We start from the raw sequence: 18,926 nt of genomic DNA on the forward strand, positions 1-18,926 counted from the left end.
ACATAAGAAGAAAGGACTGTAAGCTTTTCCAATATTCTGTAACGGCAGCCAGAATCCTGTTGGCCCAGAAGTGGAAACAAGAGGAGATACCGACGATAGAAGAATGGAGATCAAAATTGATAGACTATGCGGAACTGGATAAATTAAGTGGGAAAATTAGATATACTAAAGACCAAAAGTTCATCGAGGACTGGGGGAAATTTGTGGATTATCTGAAAAATATATGTGGTGTAAATACAACGCTAGTGGGATTTCAAGAGGCACTGTAAAAAAAAAAAAAGTATTGTTTGTTAGAAATAATGGGAGTAAGGAGGAACAATGGCAATACGAAAGAAGGGAATGTGTATTAAAGGTATAAACATGGATGATTGTCAGAGACGCTGAAGGAAGTCAAAAACAGTTACAATTTGTTGTATTCGGGATAAAATGTATAATTGGATGAAAATTAATAAAATTTATATATATAAAAAGAAAGAAAATGGGCAGAAAAGAAATTGGGAAGGGAGTCCAACGCTCCTCTCTGTCTCCTGCAACTTTCGAAAATGGGTAAGGTGACTATCTTGAGCATAAGGTTGCAATTCTGGGCAAGGTTTATTGGGGAGCTGGTTCCCACTGAATCCAGGGGGCTGGTTGTCCAAAGAAAGGCTCTGGAATTTGCACACATTGGGAAAGGAAGGGGGTGGGGAGACAAGAGAAGAGACGTGGGCTTGTTTTTAAGCGCCCCCACAATAAGAGGAGGCGATTCAGTTTCTCCAAGGCTTGTGGCAATGTGCAGCAAAAGCTCTGCCCACGTGACAGGGGAAGATCTTTTTGTACTGATGCACGATTCCGGTAAATGACGACACATAGCTCTCGGGATTCCCAGAGGAGCAAAGAAAAGGACCTTTGAGCAGGGTGGGTGAGTCAGAGACCCAGCGCGGCAGGCAGACGAGGCCCCACTTTCCTTGCAAGAGCACAAAGGGTCAGCGAGAGCTTTTGCAACACAGCCAAAGGGGGTCAGGATTCCTTTGGGGCCAGGAACAAACTTGTTCCCTGAAATATACTCAGAGTCGAGAGTGGATTTCATGCTCTTTAATCAGCTCATAGTGGTGAGGAGGGAATGGAGATCCCCTCAAAGTATCTGCTTTATATACATTATTTACACAATGGGATGCACGTGATTGGCTAATTTCGGAATTCTCCTGTAGGCCAATCAGGGTGTGGATTCACTTCTATCTGTTTTTTTTTTTTATAAAAGTTTTTATTAAGATTTTTTACAGATACATATTTAACAAATAGAATAGGTTTCATAACATCTTTTCATTCTATTGCGGACTCCCTCACGTCTCCCGCTTCCACTTTCATCATTAAAAACGAATTTTTCCAAGCAAATTATCATCTTGTTTATGCTCTTAAGTGCAATATTTAGGTTAAACTCAAATAAAAAATTATAATTTAATGGTAGACAGTTATTTCTGCTCTGGCTTCCTTGTTAGGATTCAACCAAATTACAGTACTTTTGTAAATAAATCTTAAATTTCTTCCAGTCTTCTTCAACCCTCTCCTCTCCCAGGTCGCGGATTCTGCCAGTCATCTCGGCCAGTTGCATATAGTCCATCAGCTGCATCTGCCATTCTTCCAGTGTGGGTAGATCTTGGGTTTTCCAGCTCTTAGCAATAAGTATCCTTGCCGCCGTTGTAGCGTACATAAAAAATGTTCTGTCCTTCTTTAACACGTTCTGGCCGACCATGCCCAGAAGGAAGGACTCTGGTTTCTTGGTGAAGGTATACTTAAATACCTTTTTTAACTCATTGTATATCATTTCCCAAAAGGCCTTCACTTTAGGGCAGGTCCACCAGAGGTGAAAGAATGTTCCTTCATTTTCCTTACATTTCCAACATTTGTTATCAGACGAATGGTATATTTTAGCCAATTTCACTGGGGTCATGTACCATCTATATATCATTTTCATTACATTTTCCTTCAGAGCATTGCATGCTGTGAAGTTCAGCCCGGTGGTCCATAACCTTTCCCAGTCCTCAAACATAATGTTGTGCCCAATATCCTGGGCCCACTTTATCATAGCCGATTTAACCAATTCGTCTTGTGTGTTCCATTTCAGCAGCAAGTTATACATTTTTGAGAGTACCTTGGTCTTAGGTTCTAGCAGTTCTGTCTCCAGTTTCGATTTCTCCACCTGGAATCCTAACTTTTTATCAATCTTAAACACTTCCTTAATCTGAGCATAGTGTAACCAGTCTCGCACTTTGTCTTTCATTTTCTCTAAACTCTGCAGTTTCCAATTGTCTCCATCCCTTTCTAGTATTTCCCAATATTTTGGCCAATTGGCCTCCATATTGGGTCTTTTTCGGGCCTTAGCCTCCAAAGGTGACAGCCACCTCGGTGTTTTGTTTTCTAATAAGTCTTTGTATCTTGTCCAGACATTAAATATTGCTTTTCTGACAATATGGTTCTTAAAGACCTTATTGATCTTAACCTTGTCGTACCATAAATATGCATGCCATCCAAATGCATTGTTAAAACCTTCCAAATCCAGCACATCCGTGTCCTCCAGAAGTAGCCAGTCTTTTAGCCAGCAGAAAGCTGCGGCTTCATAGTACAACTTTAAGTCTGGCAGGGCAAAGCCCCCTCTTTCTTTTGCGTCCGTTAATATCTTAAACTTAATTCTGGGCTTTTTGCCCTGCCAGACAAATTTGGAGATATCTTTCTGCCACTTCCGGAAGCACTCCGTTTTATCTACAATCTGCAATGTCTGAAACAAAAATAACATTTTTGGCAATACATTCATCTTAATAGCAGCTATTCGACCTAACAATGAAAGTTTCAATTTTGACCAGCTATCCAAGTCTCTCTTAATTTCAGACCAACATTTTTCATAATTATCTTTAAACAGACTCAAATTCTTTGCTGTTATGTTTCACTTCTATCTGGAGCTGGATTGGGTGGCTCCTGCCGACCAATCAGACTGCTGCATTGTTCTAGGACCAATAAGACTGCTGCATTGTTCTAGGACCAATCAGACTGCTGCATTCTGAATCCTATTGTTCTAGGACCAATCAGACTGCTGCAGTTTGGATCCTATTCAACTCAGTACATAACATTCCCTGTCCCATAAAACAAATAAATGGCTCAGATTGTTTAGGGGAGGGAAACGTAAGAGTCAGACCATGTCCAAACCAAAGGCCAGGCAGAACAGCTCTGTCTTGCAGGCCCTGCATAAAGATGTCAAGTCCCGCAGGGCCCTGGTCTCTTGTGACAGAGCGTTCGACCAAGTCGGGGCCAGTACTGAAAAGGCCCTGGCCCTAGTTGAAACCAATCTAACCTTCTTGAGGCTCGGGACCTCCAAAGTGTTGTTATTTATGGACCTTAAGGTCCTCTGCGGGGCATACCAGGAGATGCGGTCCCGTAGGTACATGGGTCCTGGGCTGAATGGATGAACTTTGATCTTTTAAAGCACTTAATGGTTAATAATAATAATAATTTTTATTATTTATACCCTGCACCAGTCACTCTGGGCAGCTTCCAACACATATAAAAACAACATCAAACATCAAACATTAAAAACTTCCCAATACAGGGCTGCCTTCCGATGTCTTCTAAAAGTCAGATAGTTGTTTATTTCATCGACATCTGAAGGGAGGGCGCCACCACCGAGAAGGCTCTCTGCCTGGTTCCCTGTCAGCGAGGGAACCAGCAGAAGACCCTCTGCGCTGGACCTCAGTGTCTGGGGCTGAGCGATGGGAGTGGAAACTTCAGGTCTTCAGAGCCAAGGCTGTTTAGGGCTTTAAAGGTCAGCACTAACACTTAGAATTGTGCTCGGAAACCTGCTGGGAGCCAATGTAGGTCTTTTAGGAGTTTGGAATAGCCTGGAACAGCCACTAACTGGCTTTCTAAAGGAGTGGCAACATATCTTTTATTTTCTTTTGTTCCCGCGACTGCCGGTTCAGGTTGCATATCTTTAAAAGAAAACCAAAAGGCTTCACACACACAACAAAACCAACCCCTGGAAATTTACGAGGCCTGGGTGGGTCATTAAGTTACATGAGCGGAGCGGAGCAGCAAAATTTATTGGCTCTGAGAGAGGAGGATTAGGAAGGCGATCTATAAAGGAGCAGCAAGGCTTCGCCGAGCCCCGATGAAACACGCCACCAAACGGTCTTATTGTATCTGGCGGGCTCCGTGCAAGGAGAGAAGGGGTCAAAATCCAGAACGGCTGCAGAGGAACGGGCAAGCTAAAGGTGAGCTATTGTCCGGCACGAAATAGGAGAGCCTAGCCTCGCGGCAGGACGATGACAGAGCAGCAAAATAGGAAAACGGTTCTGCACAAAAAGTGGCGACAGCTGTTTTATTCTAGGCGCCCCGAACTGGAGTTCAGTTTTCACTCATGGACTTTGGACCTCTGACCAATGGAAGATTCTCAGGAAACAACCCGAGCACATGCCCCAGTACAGTCTGCCTCCTGGTCCCATGCAAACATCACGCAAACGCACACCTCAATTCAGGAGCTCAAATGCCTTCTTTTAAATGCTATGCTAGGTAAAGGGACCCTTGACCATTAGGTCCAGTCATGGCTGACTCTGGGGTTGCAGCACTCATCTCACTTTATTGGCCGAGGGAGCCGGCGTACAGCATCCAGGTCATGTGGCCAGCATGACTAAGCCGCTTCTGGCAAACCAGAGCAGCGCACAGAAACGCCGTTTACCTTCCCGTCGGAGCGGTACCTATTTATCTACTTGCACTTTCACGTGCTTTCGAACTGCTAGGTTGGCAGGAGCAGGGACCGAGCAACGGGAGCTCACCCCATCGCGGGGATTCGAACCGCCGACCTTCTGATCGGCAAGTCTTAGGCTCTGTGGTTTAACCCACAGCACCACCCGTGTCCCTAAATGCTATGCTACTTAGCCCTTGAAGACTTTATTTGCTCCCATTGCCCCATATCCATTAACTCCAAATTCCTTTTCATAAAATCCCATGAAATATTATCAAAGGCCTTTTCTGCGTCAATAATCACTAATGCTAATTGCTTATCATTCCTGGCCTCTGTTGATGTTTAGTCGTTTAGTCGTGTCCGACTCTTCGTGACCCCATGGACCAGAGCACACCAGGCCCTCCTGTCTTCCACTGCCTCCTGCAGTTTGGTCAAACTCATGCTGGTAGCTTCAAGAACATTGTCCAACCATCTCATTGATCGTACGCAAGCATGCCTGCCTCATTTTTAGTAGTTCATTTAAGCCAGGCTTTCCAAAAAGGTGGTTTTGGACTACAGTTCCCATCCCATCATCCCTGATCACTGCTCCTGCTAGTTAGGGATGATGGGAGTTGTAGTCCAGCTGGAGACCCAAGTCTGGGACACCCTGACTTAAGTCATCTTAAAGTGGGTTGTTGAATTGTGTGAGGTGGTTTTAGCAGCACGATCCTGCGCAGCAAGATTACAGAGGGGTAATAATTAGGAACGTTGGAAACTGACTTCTTTCCCAAGTCAAACCATTGGTCCATCTTGTTCAGGATACCCACACCGATGGCAGCAGCTCTCCAGGGTTTTCATCGAAATCTCAATTCTCTAGCATTTCCAGGTAGAGCAGGAAATGTCTGGAGAACTGCTTCCAATCCACAGTACAGTCGTACCTCTGAAGTCGAACGGAATCTGTTCCGGAAGTCTGACTTCCAAAATGTTCGGAAACCAAGGCGTGGCTTCTGATTGGCTCCAGAAAGCTCCTGCAGCCAATCGGAAGCCGCGGAACCCCTGTCGGATGTTCGGGTTCCAAAGAACGTTTCTAGGGAGTCTTCTCTTCTCCTGAGGTGGCCAAAGTCTTGGAGCCTCAGCTTCAGGATCTGTCCTTCCAGTGAGCACTCAGGGCTGATTTCCTTCAGAATGGAGAGGTTGGATCTTCTTGCAGTGCATGGGACTCTCAAGAGTCTCCTCCTCAAGACAGGAGGGCCTGGCGTGCTCTGGTCCAGGGGGTCACGAAGAATCGGACACGACTAAACGACTAAACACACACATCTTTTAAAATGTGATCCACATGAGGCCCCTGGAAGCTATCTGTTAAGGACTTTTTAAGAGCAGGTTCTCTCACTTTGGGGTTGAGGTGGTGGAGAAATGGGCCAGCTGCTCATTGGAGAATGAAACCTAGCTAGCAAAGGCCACAATTCCTACTAGAGATAAGCGCAATTGCTATTTAAAACTCTGCAAGCTCCCGGCAGTTAAGCCTGATATCCTTTCACTTTTTAGCCCTCTCCCTCGATTGCAGTTTCTAAAATATGTCACAATGCACTTCATTGTACCCAGTTTTTTGTGGGGGGTGTTTTTTCCTGCAGACTAAAACAGGATCCGGCCATTAAGGTGAAATTCTCCCACACAGAGACCTTTTCAGAGAAGAAGAAAAACAAAACTAGCGAATTAAGACTATTATGAAATTAGTCTGACGACTGGCTGCAGAAAGCAGTGCTTATCACATCTGCGGAACTCCCTGCTCAAGGAGAACTGACCGTTGTCGCTTGGCTTTTTAGGAAACTTCCAAGATGTTATAAACTTTCCTGGAGCTCCGGATTTACATGGCGCTAACTTGGTGACAACTGCCTTCTCCTGTGTGGTTAAAGCACCCCTGGGGAGGTGGGATTACTTAGGTGGGGTGCTAAGTGGCAAGGGTTCAAAGCAGGAGCTCTACCAATGGGATGCTTCTCAATTCTTCATGAGAAATCCAATACCAGCACTGAGTATCCCATAGGGCTGCCATATTTCAAAAAGCAAAAATCCAGAGAGAAAAAACGGGGGGGGGGGGTTCGGGGGGGGGGCACAAAGCTGTTGAGCTTGCTTTTTTGTTTTTCAATACAGTCTTATAATACAGTCTTATAAATGGATTTATTTCACAAGCTTTCTTACAAATATTCAAAATAGTGACCAAACACAATAATTTAATTACTACAGAAACTGGTTGACAAGAATTACCACCCCACTACTGTATCCTCTAATTGCCTGTGGCCTCTTTGAGATAAAGAGCTTTTATGGGATATCAGAAAAATTCAAGTTGTCCTATGCAAAGTGTACAGTATTCCTGCGACTAATAAAGTCATGTTCCTTCCTATTAGTAACACAGCCAATACAGATCAGCTGTGGGTTGCAAAAAAGGATTTATTCTTAGCACTTGACTCCATGGTTTTGTGTCTATGAGAGTAGCCAAAACCTGAAGCTGTGCTGAATTTTTGAGCTATTTTTTAAATGAAATTCGGCAATATCTACACTTCTGACATGGGTTGCCGTACATCCAGATTTTCCCAGGCATTTTTGCAATTTCCACCCGGACACTGTTTCCAATGACCAGATCCTGGCTATGTCCGGGATACTGCAGACGTATGGCAGCCCTACCCACTGGCTCCCACTGGCAAACAGTGCTCGAACTCGCAACACTTTTTTTTTTTTTTTTGCCAAAGGCTTTAATGCATAAGTCACTGTGTTTGCCACACATTTCGGTCAATGGGTACAGGAGAGGGCTAGGTGTGTAATAAAGAAAATCTGCCCTTATTCCCTTATGGGGGACACAAGAGCCCTTGTGGAGTCCTTTGTAGGTTCTCCATCGGTAGGAGAAAAGAACAGAGGCCAACCAGAGAATATGGAGAAGCAGCGCAGCTAGTAAGCTTGGTCTTTATTCCACTATTGCAACAGGGTGCATCCTCAGAAATAGGAGAAAAGAGGAGGAACCCGAACAAAGGCGTGCCCGCCCTTATATAGACATTTTAAATTGCCCATCCTGGAGTCTAAGACCACCCCCAGAAACATCATACCTACATCACAGAAGGGGTATAGCCCAAGACCACCCCCCAGATACATCATACCTACATCGCAGAAAAGGCGGTCTACAACAGAAATCTGAGTGTGTTGTTTATCTCCTGTCTGGCAGGTTACCTGTTAATGGTCACTTGATTGGATTGCCCGGGGAGCCTGGCCTGTCTTTTGTAATGATAAATACTTAGTTCCTGAGCCAGGTCGCAGGCTCACACCCTACTCATATCTTAAATGTGCCCTTAAGACAGGATTTGTGAGGAAAGAGACAATGGGGAGGTTTCCCACTTTGGCCTTGCAGAGAAATATTTGAGGTCAATTTGTTCAGGACTTTTTTTTCTGCGGGGTTTCAGACATGTGGTTTATATATTTATACATGTGTTTGCTTGGTACATCCATGAACATTTTTTACCTATCTAAGACCTTAAAATTCTTATAACAGGTGCTTGTTCAAGCGCAAGCAAGGCACCGTATTTTTTGCTCTATAAGACTCACTTTTTCCCTCCTAAAAAGTAAGGGGAAATGTGTGTGCGTCTTATGGAGCGAATGCAGGCTGCACAGCTATCACAGAAGCCAGAACAGCAAGAGGAATCGCTGCTTTCACTGCGCAGCGATCCCTCTTGCTGTTCTGACTTCTGAGATTCAGAATATTTTTTTTCTTGTTTTCCTCCTCCAAAAACTAGGTGCCTCTTGTGGTCTGGTGCGTCTTATAGAGCAAAAAATACGGTATTTCCCCAATACCTAACACCCCACAGAAGAAGTGCCACATGGAGCAAGCCTGTTTTCTGCTGCTCTGCAGGGCAGGACCTGAACCCATGGCTTCAATTTACTAGAGAGGAGACTCCAACGAAACATTAGGAACAACTTTTTGGCAGCAAAAGAGCCGTTCGACAGGGGAACAGGCTTCCCTTGGGATGCTGTGGACTTTCCATCACTGGAAATTTTTAAGCAGAGGTTGGGTGGCCTCACGGATGAGATCCCTGCATTGCAAAGGGGTTGGACTAGATGAACGCTGGGGGCCCCCCTTCCGACTTTACGATTTCTGGACAGCCACTGGTTCCTGACCCCCAAGCTAAAAGAACCGCAGCTCAGAGCTCGCAAATGGACCGACGAGAAGAGAAGCCCAGTCTGTGTCCGTTCCCAACCTGCAAAAAACAAGAGCTAGCTTGTGGCAGGCAGAGAGCCAAGATGGGAAATCGTGCAGAGGAAACAGATGTATTAAGGCCTCGGTGACAAAACAGCGTTATCCAGCCAGGGAGATAACGGTAATGGGACCTATCACAAGTTCCCCACTCCACTTGTTGGAGTCTCCATAGCAACCCTATCTGAGCCACAATGCATGCAATTTGGCCGGCTGCATCCGCTCCCTCCATCCCTCTTATATGTGCATGCAAGGATCGTATCTTCCACTGCAGCTTTTGAAATGAGAAATGCCCTTTAAATCTATCTATCTATCTATCTATCTATCTATCTATCTATCTATCTATCTATCATCTATCTATCTATCTATCTCGGAAGGACTGGAAGATTTCCTTATATTTGCATGCACAATGAAAATAAATAATACTACTTTCACCTTGCCAACATAGGTCCGTATAGTTCAAGCTGTGGTTTTCCCAGTAGTGATGTATGGAAGTGAGAGCTGGACCATAAAGAAGGCTGATCGCTGAAGAATGGATGCTATTGAATTCTGATGCTGGAGGAGACTCTTGAGAGTCCCATGGACTGCAAGAAGATCAAACCGATCCATTCTTAAGGAAAACAGCTCTGAGTGCTCACTGGAAGGACGGATCCTGAAGCTGAGGCTCCAAGACTTTGGCCACCTCATGAGAAGAGAAGACTCCCTGGAAAAGACCCTGATGTTGGGAGAGATGGAGGGCACAAGGAGAAGGGGACGACAGAGGACGAGATGGTGGGACACTGTTCTCGAAGATACCAGAATGAGTTTGACCAAACTGCAGGAGGCAGTGGAAGACAGGAGTTCCTGGCGTGCTCTGGTCCATGGGGTCACGAAGAGTCGGACACGACTAAACGACTAAACAACAACAACCGCGCAGATCTGGCTGGGTTTCCCCAGCCGCTCTGAGCCGCTCACAGCACATACTAAAACGTTGAAGATTAGAAACTTCCCAACTTCCCCGCCTTCAGATGTCTTCTAAAAGTCAGATAGTTGTTTCTTTCGAACGGAGTGGCCTTCAGCCTTTTTAAGATCCAACCACTCAGTCTGCAACAACAGGGTTCGGCTTTAGATCCACGCACACAAAACAAAATGAGGAAAGACAACAACAGCTTTTCTGTTATGCAAGACGCAGTCCACTTGCAAAGCTTCCAAGTCCTTCAAGAGGGTTCAATGATTTGCTTCGAAAGGCATCATTTCCTGCATTGAAGCGGGGCTGGGGGGTGGATTAAATTACCCTTGGGGGTCCCTTTCAACTCTGCAAAAGTATGATTCTATTGATTTTTTTCCACCTAGCACAGGAAAAGGCTTCAGGATTCATACTTCACTAAGCCTGGGTACTTTCCCTGAATCTTCTTCAACCCCTGTAATACTGACAGCCGGTGTGGCACAGCAGTTACAAGTGTCAGATGAGGACCTGGGGGGACCCGGGTTCGAATCCCACAGCCAGCCATGAAACTCACTGGGGGGCCTCGGGTCAGTCGCTGCCTCACAACCTAACCTACCTCACAGGGTTGTTGTGAAGGTTAAATGAGGAAGGGGAAAGCCAGGTACACTACCTTGAGCTCCTTGGAGAAAAGGGCGGGATATAATACAGTAAATTATAACGTCCCGCAAAGGAGCTTAAGGTCCATGAATAACCATAGCTTAGAGGTCCCAGGCCCTAAGGAAGTCAGACTACCCTCCACCAGGGCCAGGGCCTTCTCAGTGGTGGCTCCGACCTGGTGGAATGCTCTGTCCCATGAGACCAGGGCCCTGCAGGATTTAACTTCCTTCCTCAGGGCCTGTAAGACAGAGCTATTCCGCCTGGCCTTTAATTAGAATTCTGCCTTTTATTTCCCTTCTCTTCCCTCCCTCTCCCCTTTTATGAAGATCACCCACTCTGAGACCCCACAGCTCATTCTCCCCTGGCCTCCTCACTGGCCCAAGTAGGACCAATTCAGCCAGCTAGCCCTGGGGATTATCTAATGCTTATTTCCCCTAAATTTTTGAATTTTATTGTTATTCATGTTTTTATACTGTATTTTATGCTGCTTTTATAATTAAGTGTTTTAAATTTGCCGTTAGCCGCCCTGAGCCCGGTTTTTGAACCGGGAAGGGCGGGATATAAATAAAAAATATATATTTTTAAATTTATTATTATTATTATTATTATTATTATTATTATTATTATTATTATTATTATTTACGGACAGGAAACCACCCTCCGTCCTTTCATCAAACACCTGGTCTCCTTGGGCACTGGATTCCAATTCATTTTAATGACAGCCTAGATGCAGATCTCATGGGAAGGCGAGTCAAAACACTCCAGGCCTGCATGCGTGATCTCAGTATGCGTGTGGCATTTGCAAAGCCTTTGACATGTCCTATCAGTCCCCAATCACAGTAATTCAGCCACCCACAGTAATCTCTTGCCTCTCTCTCCCCTGCAAGTTCCATGGGTCTTTGTGACCTTCTTCCTTTTCTTCCTTGCGTTATTATTCCCCGAAACAGCAACTGCGTCCGATATCAACCGGAAAACAAAATGTGCAAGTGAATAATCCGATTCCCCACGAGCCCGAAAGGGCCTGAGAGGCAAGTCGCCTTGCAAGTCCAGGCAGGTTCGTGGATTCAACCAACACCGTTCTCTGCTAAGGCAGGGAATATTAAAGCACCCGGATGGGTTGCCGAGGGCTGCGTGTGTGTGCTTTTCTCCTTTTCATTTCTGCTTGAGTCACCAGGGAACAAGTTAAAAAAAAAATAATCTAACGTAAACCAGTTGGGAGACAACATCAGCCGCCGCCACTAAACCAACAGGTTGGTGACTTAGGGAAATGTTAGCTCTGAAAATTGTCTTAAGTTACTTGTGTTTTCATAATTGCCAGTAGCTGGGAAAGCTCTGAATTTGGAACACACCCAAAAACCCAACCGGAGGCATGTTACATATACTGGAAAAGTTATTCCCGTTTGGAGCATTTCCTTTAGATTTTGTCCACCTGCTGTTAAGAAAGTTGGCAATATAAACAGTAAACAAACATATAGCTGATACAGGAATACAGTGGTACCTCAGGTTAAGTACTTAATTCATTCCAGAGGTCTGTTCTTAACCTGAAACTGTGATTAACCTGAAGCACCACTTTAGCTAACGGGGCCTCCTGCTGCTGCCGCGCTGCTGGAGCACGATTTCTGTTCTCATCCTGAAGCAAAGTTCTTAACCCGAAACACTATTTCTGGGTTAGCGGAGTCTGTAACCTGAAGTGTATGTAACCTGAAGCGTATGTAACCTGAGGGACCACTGTAATGGAAGCTGACTTTTTTTTGGTCCATCTAGCACAATATAGTCGTGCCTCGGAAGTCGAACGTCTTGTGAGTTGAACGTTTCGGCTCCCGGACGTTGCAAAGCCGGAAATGAGTGTTCCGGTTCGTTGGAACCCGAACGTCTGACAAGGGTTCTGTGGCTTCCGATTGGCTGCAGGAGCTTCCTGAAGCCAATCGGAAGCCGCGCCTTGCTTTCAGAACATTTTGGAAGTGGAACAGACTTCCAGAACAGATTCTGTTCGACTTCCGAAGTACGACATCCGTTCAGATGTCTTCTAAAAATTTGGTAAGTAGTTGTTCTCTTTGACATCTGGTGGGAGGGAGTTCCACAGGGTGGGTGCCACAACCGAGAAGGCCCTTGGCGCTGGACCTCAGTGTCCGGGTAGAATGATGGGGGTGGAGACGCTCCTTCAGGGTTACTGGGAGGAGGCCATTTAGGGCTTTAAAGGTCAGCACCAACACTTTGAATTGTGCTCGGAAACGTACTGGGAGCCAATGTAGGTCTTTCAAGACCGGTGTTATGTGGTCTCGGTGGCCGCCCCCAGTCACCAGTCTAGCTGCCGCATTCTGGATTAATTGCAGTTTCCGAGTCACCTTCAAAAGTAGCCCCAAGTAGAGCGCATTGCAGTAGTCCAAGCGAGAGTTAACCAGAGCATGCACCACTCCGGCGAGACAGTCTGCGGGCAGGGAGGGTCTCAGCCTGCGTACCAGATGGATCACTGTGGAACCAGGGTTGACGGCAGCTCCCTGTCCGAGCGCACCAAATGCAGCCATGCCTCTGGGTCATGCGCAATGCCTTCCCCCCGACATGCTAAGAAAGGGTTTGCAGAGAGGTAAAGCTGTACAGGGAAGGGGAGGGAAGCATCACTGCAGGGAAAGGAAGGTGGCAGAAGCCAGGAAGGAGAGAATACAGTTCTCAGAAATGAATCGGACACAGCAAATGTGGCCATGGAAAGTGATTTTTCCCAGGCATGTATGTCAGCAAATGTAAAGAAGAAGAAGTATGCATGCGAATAACCAGACAGAGAAAACAAAACAGGCACCCTCAGAATTTCCAAAAGCTGTTCGGAAGCCAAGCATTAAGCAACGTGTTTACAAGTTAAACCATGGAACGAGAGGAAGAGGACGGACTCTGTGGCCTTTCCCACCAGGCTTCAGACCACACGGCCCTCCCGGGTAGCTGGGTTGCAGTTCTGAAGGCATTTGCTTCACCAAACCAGAAACTTCCTCTCTGAGAGCCCGGCCACAGACCAGCCATGTGCACCTCACTCTTTTTTTCTTTTTGGCCGGGACTCATTTATTAACAGACACAAATCGCTGCCAAAACAGAGCCGTCACCCAGCCTGAGGAAAGAAACTCTAGCACAAAACATTAGCCTAAGCCGGTTGGAGAGGGATCAGAGAGCGGCAGAGAGACAGAAAGAGAGAGAGAGAGAAGGAGAAGGACTGTGGGTTTCACTTTAAAGCATGACTAATTTGGAGCTGCTCACTGGAAGGACAGATCCTGAAGCTGAGGCTCCAAGCCTCTGGCCACCTCATGAGAAGAGAAGATTCCCTGGAAAAGACCCTGATGCTGGGAAAGATGGAGGGCACAAGGAGAAGGGGACGACAGAGGACGAGATGGTGGGACAGTGTTCTCGAAGCTACTAACATGAGTTTGACCAAACTGCGGGAGGCAGTGGAAGACAGGAGTGCCTGGTCATGGGGTCACGAAGAGTCGGACAAGACTAAACGACTAAACAACAACAACAACAGCCCACTATATCTGGCCCTTGGGACTTTAACAGGGAATACACTTCATTGGCCTTGCTTTGCACCCTCCTTGTGCAATTTTGCATGGCTGTAATGCATTTGACAATGCTTCTTCCTTGCCTGGATGGAAAGCACGAAGAGTCGGACACGACTAAACGACTAAACAACAACAATTTGGAGCTGCGGGGACACGGGTGGCACTGTGGGTTAAACCACAGAGCCTAGGACTTGCCGATCAGAAGGTTGGTGGTTCGAATCCCCATGATGGGGTAAGCTCCCATTGCTCAGTCCCAGCTCCTGCCAACCTGGCAGTTTGAAAGCACATCAAAGTGCAAGTAGATAAATAGGTACCACTCCGGCGGGAAGGTAAACGGCGTTTCTGTGTGCTGCTCTGGTTCGCCAGAAGCGGCTTAGTCATGCTGGCCACATGACCCGGAAGCTGTACGCCGGCTCCCTCGGCCAATAAAGCGAGATGAGCGCCGCAACCCCAGAGTTGGTCATGACTGGACCTAATGGTCAGGGGTCCCTTTACCTTTATTTTGGAGCTGGAGCTGGCTTGAAGCAGGAGAAACTGCCTTCCAGCAAGTCAAACCTGGGGTCCATTGAGTTCAGTGTTGTCTACACTGATGGGCAGCTGAATAGGGTTCTAGGCAGGTGGCATTTCCAAATCTCGCTGGAGATGCCAGAGAACTGACCTGAGAGAGTCTGAAGGCTTAGCAGAGGCATTACCACTGAGCTATACCTTTCCTGTACAAGTGCGCTTGGGTCACATCCTCATTTTCCACATCTAGTTTTACCACTGCCGCAGAATGCTGCAGCGAGGCTCCTCACTGGGTCCCTGCCATGGGAGCATATTCACCCAGTGCTTTACCAGTTGCACTGGCTCCCGGTGGAGTATAGGGTCGGGTTCAAGGTGCTGGTCTTGACCTTTAAAGCCCTTTGTGGCTTAGTACCCTTGTATCTATGGGACTGTCTCTCCTGGTCTGCCCCGCAGAGGACCTTAAGGTCCATGAATAATTGTTTAGAGGTCCCGGGCCCTAAGGAAGTCAGACTATCCTCCACCAGGGCCAGGGCCTTCTCAGTGGTGGCTCCAACCTGGTGGGATGCTCTGTCCCATGAGACCAGGGGCCTGCAGGATTTAACCTTCTTCCGCAGGGTCTTCTCAGTGGTGGCTCCCACCTGGTGGAATGCTCTGTCCCATGAGACCAGGGCCCTGCAGGATTTAACCTTCTTCCGCAGGGCCTGTAAGACAGAGCTATTCCGCCTGGCCTTTAATTTGAATTCAACCTGATCTTTTATTCCCCTTCCCTTTCCTCCCCTTTTATGAAGATTACCCACTCTGAGACCCCACAGCTAATTCTCCCATGGCCTCCTCGCTGGCCCAAGCAGGACCAATTCAGCCAGCTAGCCTTGGGGATTATCTAATTGATATTTGAATTTTATTGTTATTCATGTTTTTATACTGATTTGATAATTAAGTGTTTTCAAGTGTTTTAAATTTGTTGTGAGCCCGGTTTTTGAACCGGGACGGGCGGGGTATAAATAAAAATTATTATTATTATTATTATTATTATTATTATTATTATTATTTCTGCAAGGTGGGTTTTTCAGAGCTCACTCCCCCTCTTTTCTCGCCTCCTGGGGACTTGAACCTCCTGGCTCCCAGTCCCATTTCCATCCAAGTCATCTCCCCACATCCTGTGCTTTATCTACTGCAAAGAAGGTTGCAAAACGCATTGAGCAAGGTCAACATCCAGTCTGCGTTCAACAACTGTTTGGCTTTTAGAAGACATCTGAAGGAAGCCCCGTTCAGGGAAGTTTTAAATGGTTGACGTTACACTGTGTTTTTAATGTTTTGTTGGGAGCTGCCCAGAGTGGCTGGGGCAACCCCGTCAGATGGGCCGCATATAAAAAATAAAATGATCATTATTCTATCCCTGGTACAATTTTAAAACTGATTTTTGTATTACAATTTTTAACCACTTACCTAACCAAAAAGCAAACGCAACTTACGATATAATATAAAAATTAAAATCAAGATAAAACTAAAGCTGGGCAGAAGCTAAAAACATTCGGAAACACAGAAGGAAGTCTGATAAAACCCACCTACACAATATCTAAAACTCTTCCAGTTAAAAGGCCCAAGAGGCTGAAAAGAAATGCTTTTGACGGTTGCCAAAAAGTAGCCAGGGACGATGCCAGGCATGCCTCCCTAGGGAGAGCGTTCCAGAAGCGGGGAGCCACCAGCAAAAAGGCCCCGTTCGCACGTTCCGCACCTCCCTCAGCAACGGCGCATAGAGGAGGACCTCGTTTGTGCAAAGCCCTGGCATTTCATAGGAAGCACCGGCAACATCATGTGAGAAGTGACGGTGGATCTCAAACGGCACATCAGATAAACAAAGGTACCCAATACAACCACACAGTGGGCAACGAGAATACCCAGGCAGGTTGGCAGCAGGTTGGTGGCAATGCCAGCCCATCGCACCCGTCCCCTCACCCCGCGGCTCACCTTCCGCACGCTGCCTCCGTCGCAGGGCAGCAGCAGGAGGGGGAGCCCTCCGTCGGCGTCCGCTTCCCCTCCGGGGGGGCTCTCTTCTTCTGGGATCATAATGGCTGGCCGGTGGGCATCTGTTGGGCAGCCGCAGGTGTGCCACAGCTCTGGGTTGCGATCCTGGCAAAGCTCACCGGCTCAGAATGCTGCGAGGTCTTCTGCAGCCCTGGACATCTCCCCGCAGCGCCTTAACTCCCCAGGGCCGGATCCTGAGGGCTCCTCGCTGGGAGACACACACGCCAGCTTCGTTCAGGTGCTTCTACGCACCTGCTTGCCTTTTCAGCAGTGCCCACCTGTCGGATCCAAATTCTTCCTCAGAATCTACGGGCTGGTGGGGGCAGAGATCTACCTTGAGCTGCTTTCTGTGCAAGATTTACCTGCGGGATCTTGCAAGGGTCCTCAACGCCTGTCTGAAAGGGGGTGTATTCTCTAGTCCTGCACCCCCACCCTGTGCCCTAAGACACACCCCTTTGATCCACCACCTGTACAACTTGAAAATCTCCAAAATCCTGAGCACCTGTTTCCGGATCTCCACCTGGGGGGGTCCAAATCTCTTAAAAGGAGGCTGGGGGTGTTTTCTTTGGGGGGGGTCCCTATCTACCCTTCCCTCCGTCTTGCACCCAGATGCTCCCCCTAAGAAGATGGGGGGAGACGTGTCCCTGGTCCCCCTTTCCTTAGCCCCCAAACCTCTTTGCTGTTCTGGGAAAAATAAAAATAAAAAGCAGAGGGAAGGGTGAGTCTGCTGCTCCTGCCGCCGCCGCCGCCACTTTGGGATCCCCAAAGACAATAATCACATTCAGGCTTTTGCAACTCAGATCAGCGGTGGAGAGAAAGGGTGGAGCTCCCAGCCAATAGGGAAGCGCCGGGTCCTGGAATGGCAGGGCGCTTAGCCACTAGGGAGTAAGAGTCCTGGGAAAGTGGGCGGGGATTTCCTTCCGGCACCGCCCACCCACCTCTACACTTTTCTTTTTTTCCTCCTTTTCTGAATGATTGAAGGGAAAGGCGGGGAGGAGCCCAGCGAGGCGGTCGCCCGTGGCAACCGTGGGAATTAGAACGCGGGTGACGTCACGGGGGAGGCGGTGCCCCGCGGGGGAGGAAAAAAAAAGGAGTTTTGCAAAAACTTATCTCCATCTTCTGCAAGGCGAAGGCGGGGGGGGGTCGTTCCGGGGAGCCTTGCGCGGCCCCCGCTGGCAAGCGAAGTTTTCAAATTCCAATTTTTTAAAAAAATGTAAATAACCTCTTGCAAAATTGCACAAGGGAATTTTTTTAATCCCAGATTGAAGACTTTAAAAAATTATTTTTAAATATATATATGTGTGTGTGTGTGTATATACACACAAAAAAAATCTCATGCAAATCTAGTCGAATGAGATTTTTAAACGCGAGAATGAAGAGCCCTCTAAAAACTTTCTTCTTCAAATAATCACTTGCAAATTTACCTGCGTGGAGTTTTAAAATCCGGAATTGGAGGTCTTTTTTTTTTCTTAGTGCAAACAATCGCTTCTGCATTTATACGCGTGGAGCTTTTAAATCCGATATTGGAGAGATCTTTTTAAATAAATCTCTTGCAATTTTACGCGCGTGAAGCTTTCAAATACAGAACTGGAGAGTTCTCTCTCTCTTTTTTAATGTAAATAATCTCTTGAAAACTTAATCCAGAATGCAATGACCTCTTGCAAAACTTAATCCATACCAGATTGAGGCTAAAATTATCAAGAGAGTATCCCCTGCTGTGCTTCCCTGCGCCTTTCTTTAAGCAACAGTTGTGGCTACTGAAAGCTCCTCTCTTGAGGATCAGCAGCAACCGCATGCCTAGTTTGCTCGAGAGTAAACCTCAGCGATCTTCAAAAAAAACCTGACCAGATTCACTTTGGATTGCCCTACAAACTATGGCAAGTTCTTAAAGAAATGGGAGTGCCTGATAACCTCATCTGTCTCCTGAGAAATCTCTATGTGGGACAAGAAGCTACAGTTAGAATGGAATATGGAACAACTGATTGGTTCAAAATTGGGAAAGGAGTACAATAAGGCTGTATATTGTCTCTCTGCTTATTTAATTTATATGCAAAATTCATCATGCGAAAGGCTGGACTGGATGAATCCCAAACCAGAATTAAGGTTGCCGGAAGAAATATCAACAACCTCAGATATGCAGATGACACAACCTTGACGACAGAAAGTGAGGAGGAATTAAAGAACCTCTTAATGAGGGTGAAAGAGGAGAGCGCAAAATATGGTCTGAAGCTCAACATCAAAAAAATGAAGATCATGGCCACTGGTCCCATCACCTCCTGACAAATAGAAGGGGAAGAAATGGAGGCAGTAAGAGATTTTACATTCTTGGGCTCCATGATCACTGCAGATGGTGAC

At 46.7% G+C, this 18,926-nt stretch overlaps 1 protein-coding gene and 1 long non-coding RNA gene across 2 annotated transcripts in view; one reads left to right on the forward strand and one right to left on the reverse strand.

Moving 5' to 3' along the window:
• Positions 1 to 17,364, reverse strand: part of RHPN1 (rhophilin Rho GTPase binding protein 1) — a 61,929-nt gene extending 44,565 nt beyond the window's left edge. Inside the window, exon 1 of the mRNA XM_081918807.1 lies at positions 16,515 to 17,364. Within this exon, the coding sequence (XP_081774933.1) occupies positions 16,515 to 16,613 (99 nt within the window). The 5' untranslated portion in view covers positions 16,614 to 17,364. The remainder of the gene's footprint in view (positions 1 to 16,514) is intronic.
• Positions 3,213 to 18,926, forward strand: part of LOC309374273 — a 73,142-nt gene continuing 57,428 nt past the window's right edge. The window contains exon 1 of the long non-coding RNA XR_014170478.1: positions 3,213 to 3,409. This is a non-coding gene — a long non-coding RNA (uncharacterized lncRNA). The remainder of the gene's footprint in view (positions 3,410 to 18,926) is intronic.

The sequence above is a fragment of the Podarcis melisellensis genome (assembly GCF_964234715.1).
Source record: "Podarcis melisellensis genome assembly, chromosome: 7".
Taxonomy (NCBI): domain Eukaryota; kingdom Metazoa; phylum Chordata; class Lepidosauria; order Squamata; family Lacertidae; genus Podarcis; species Podarcis melisellensis.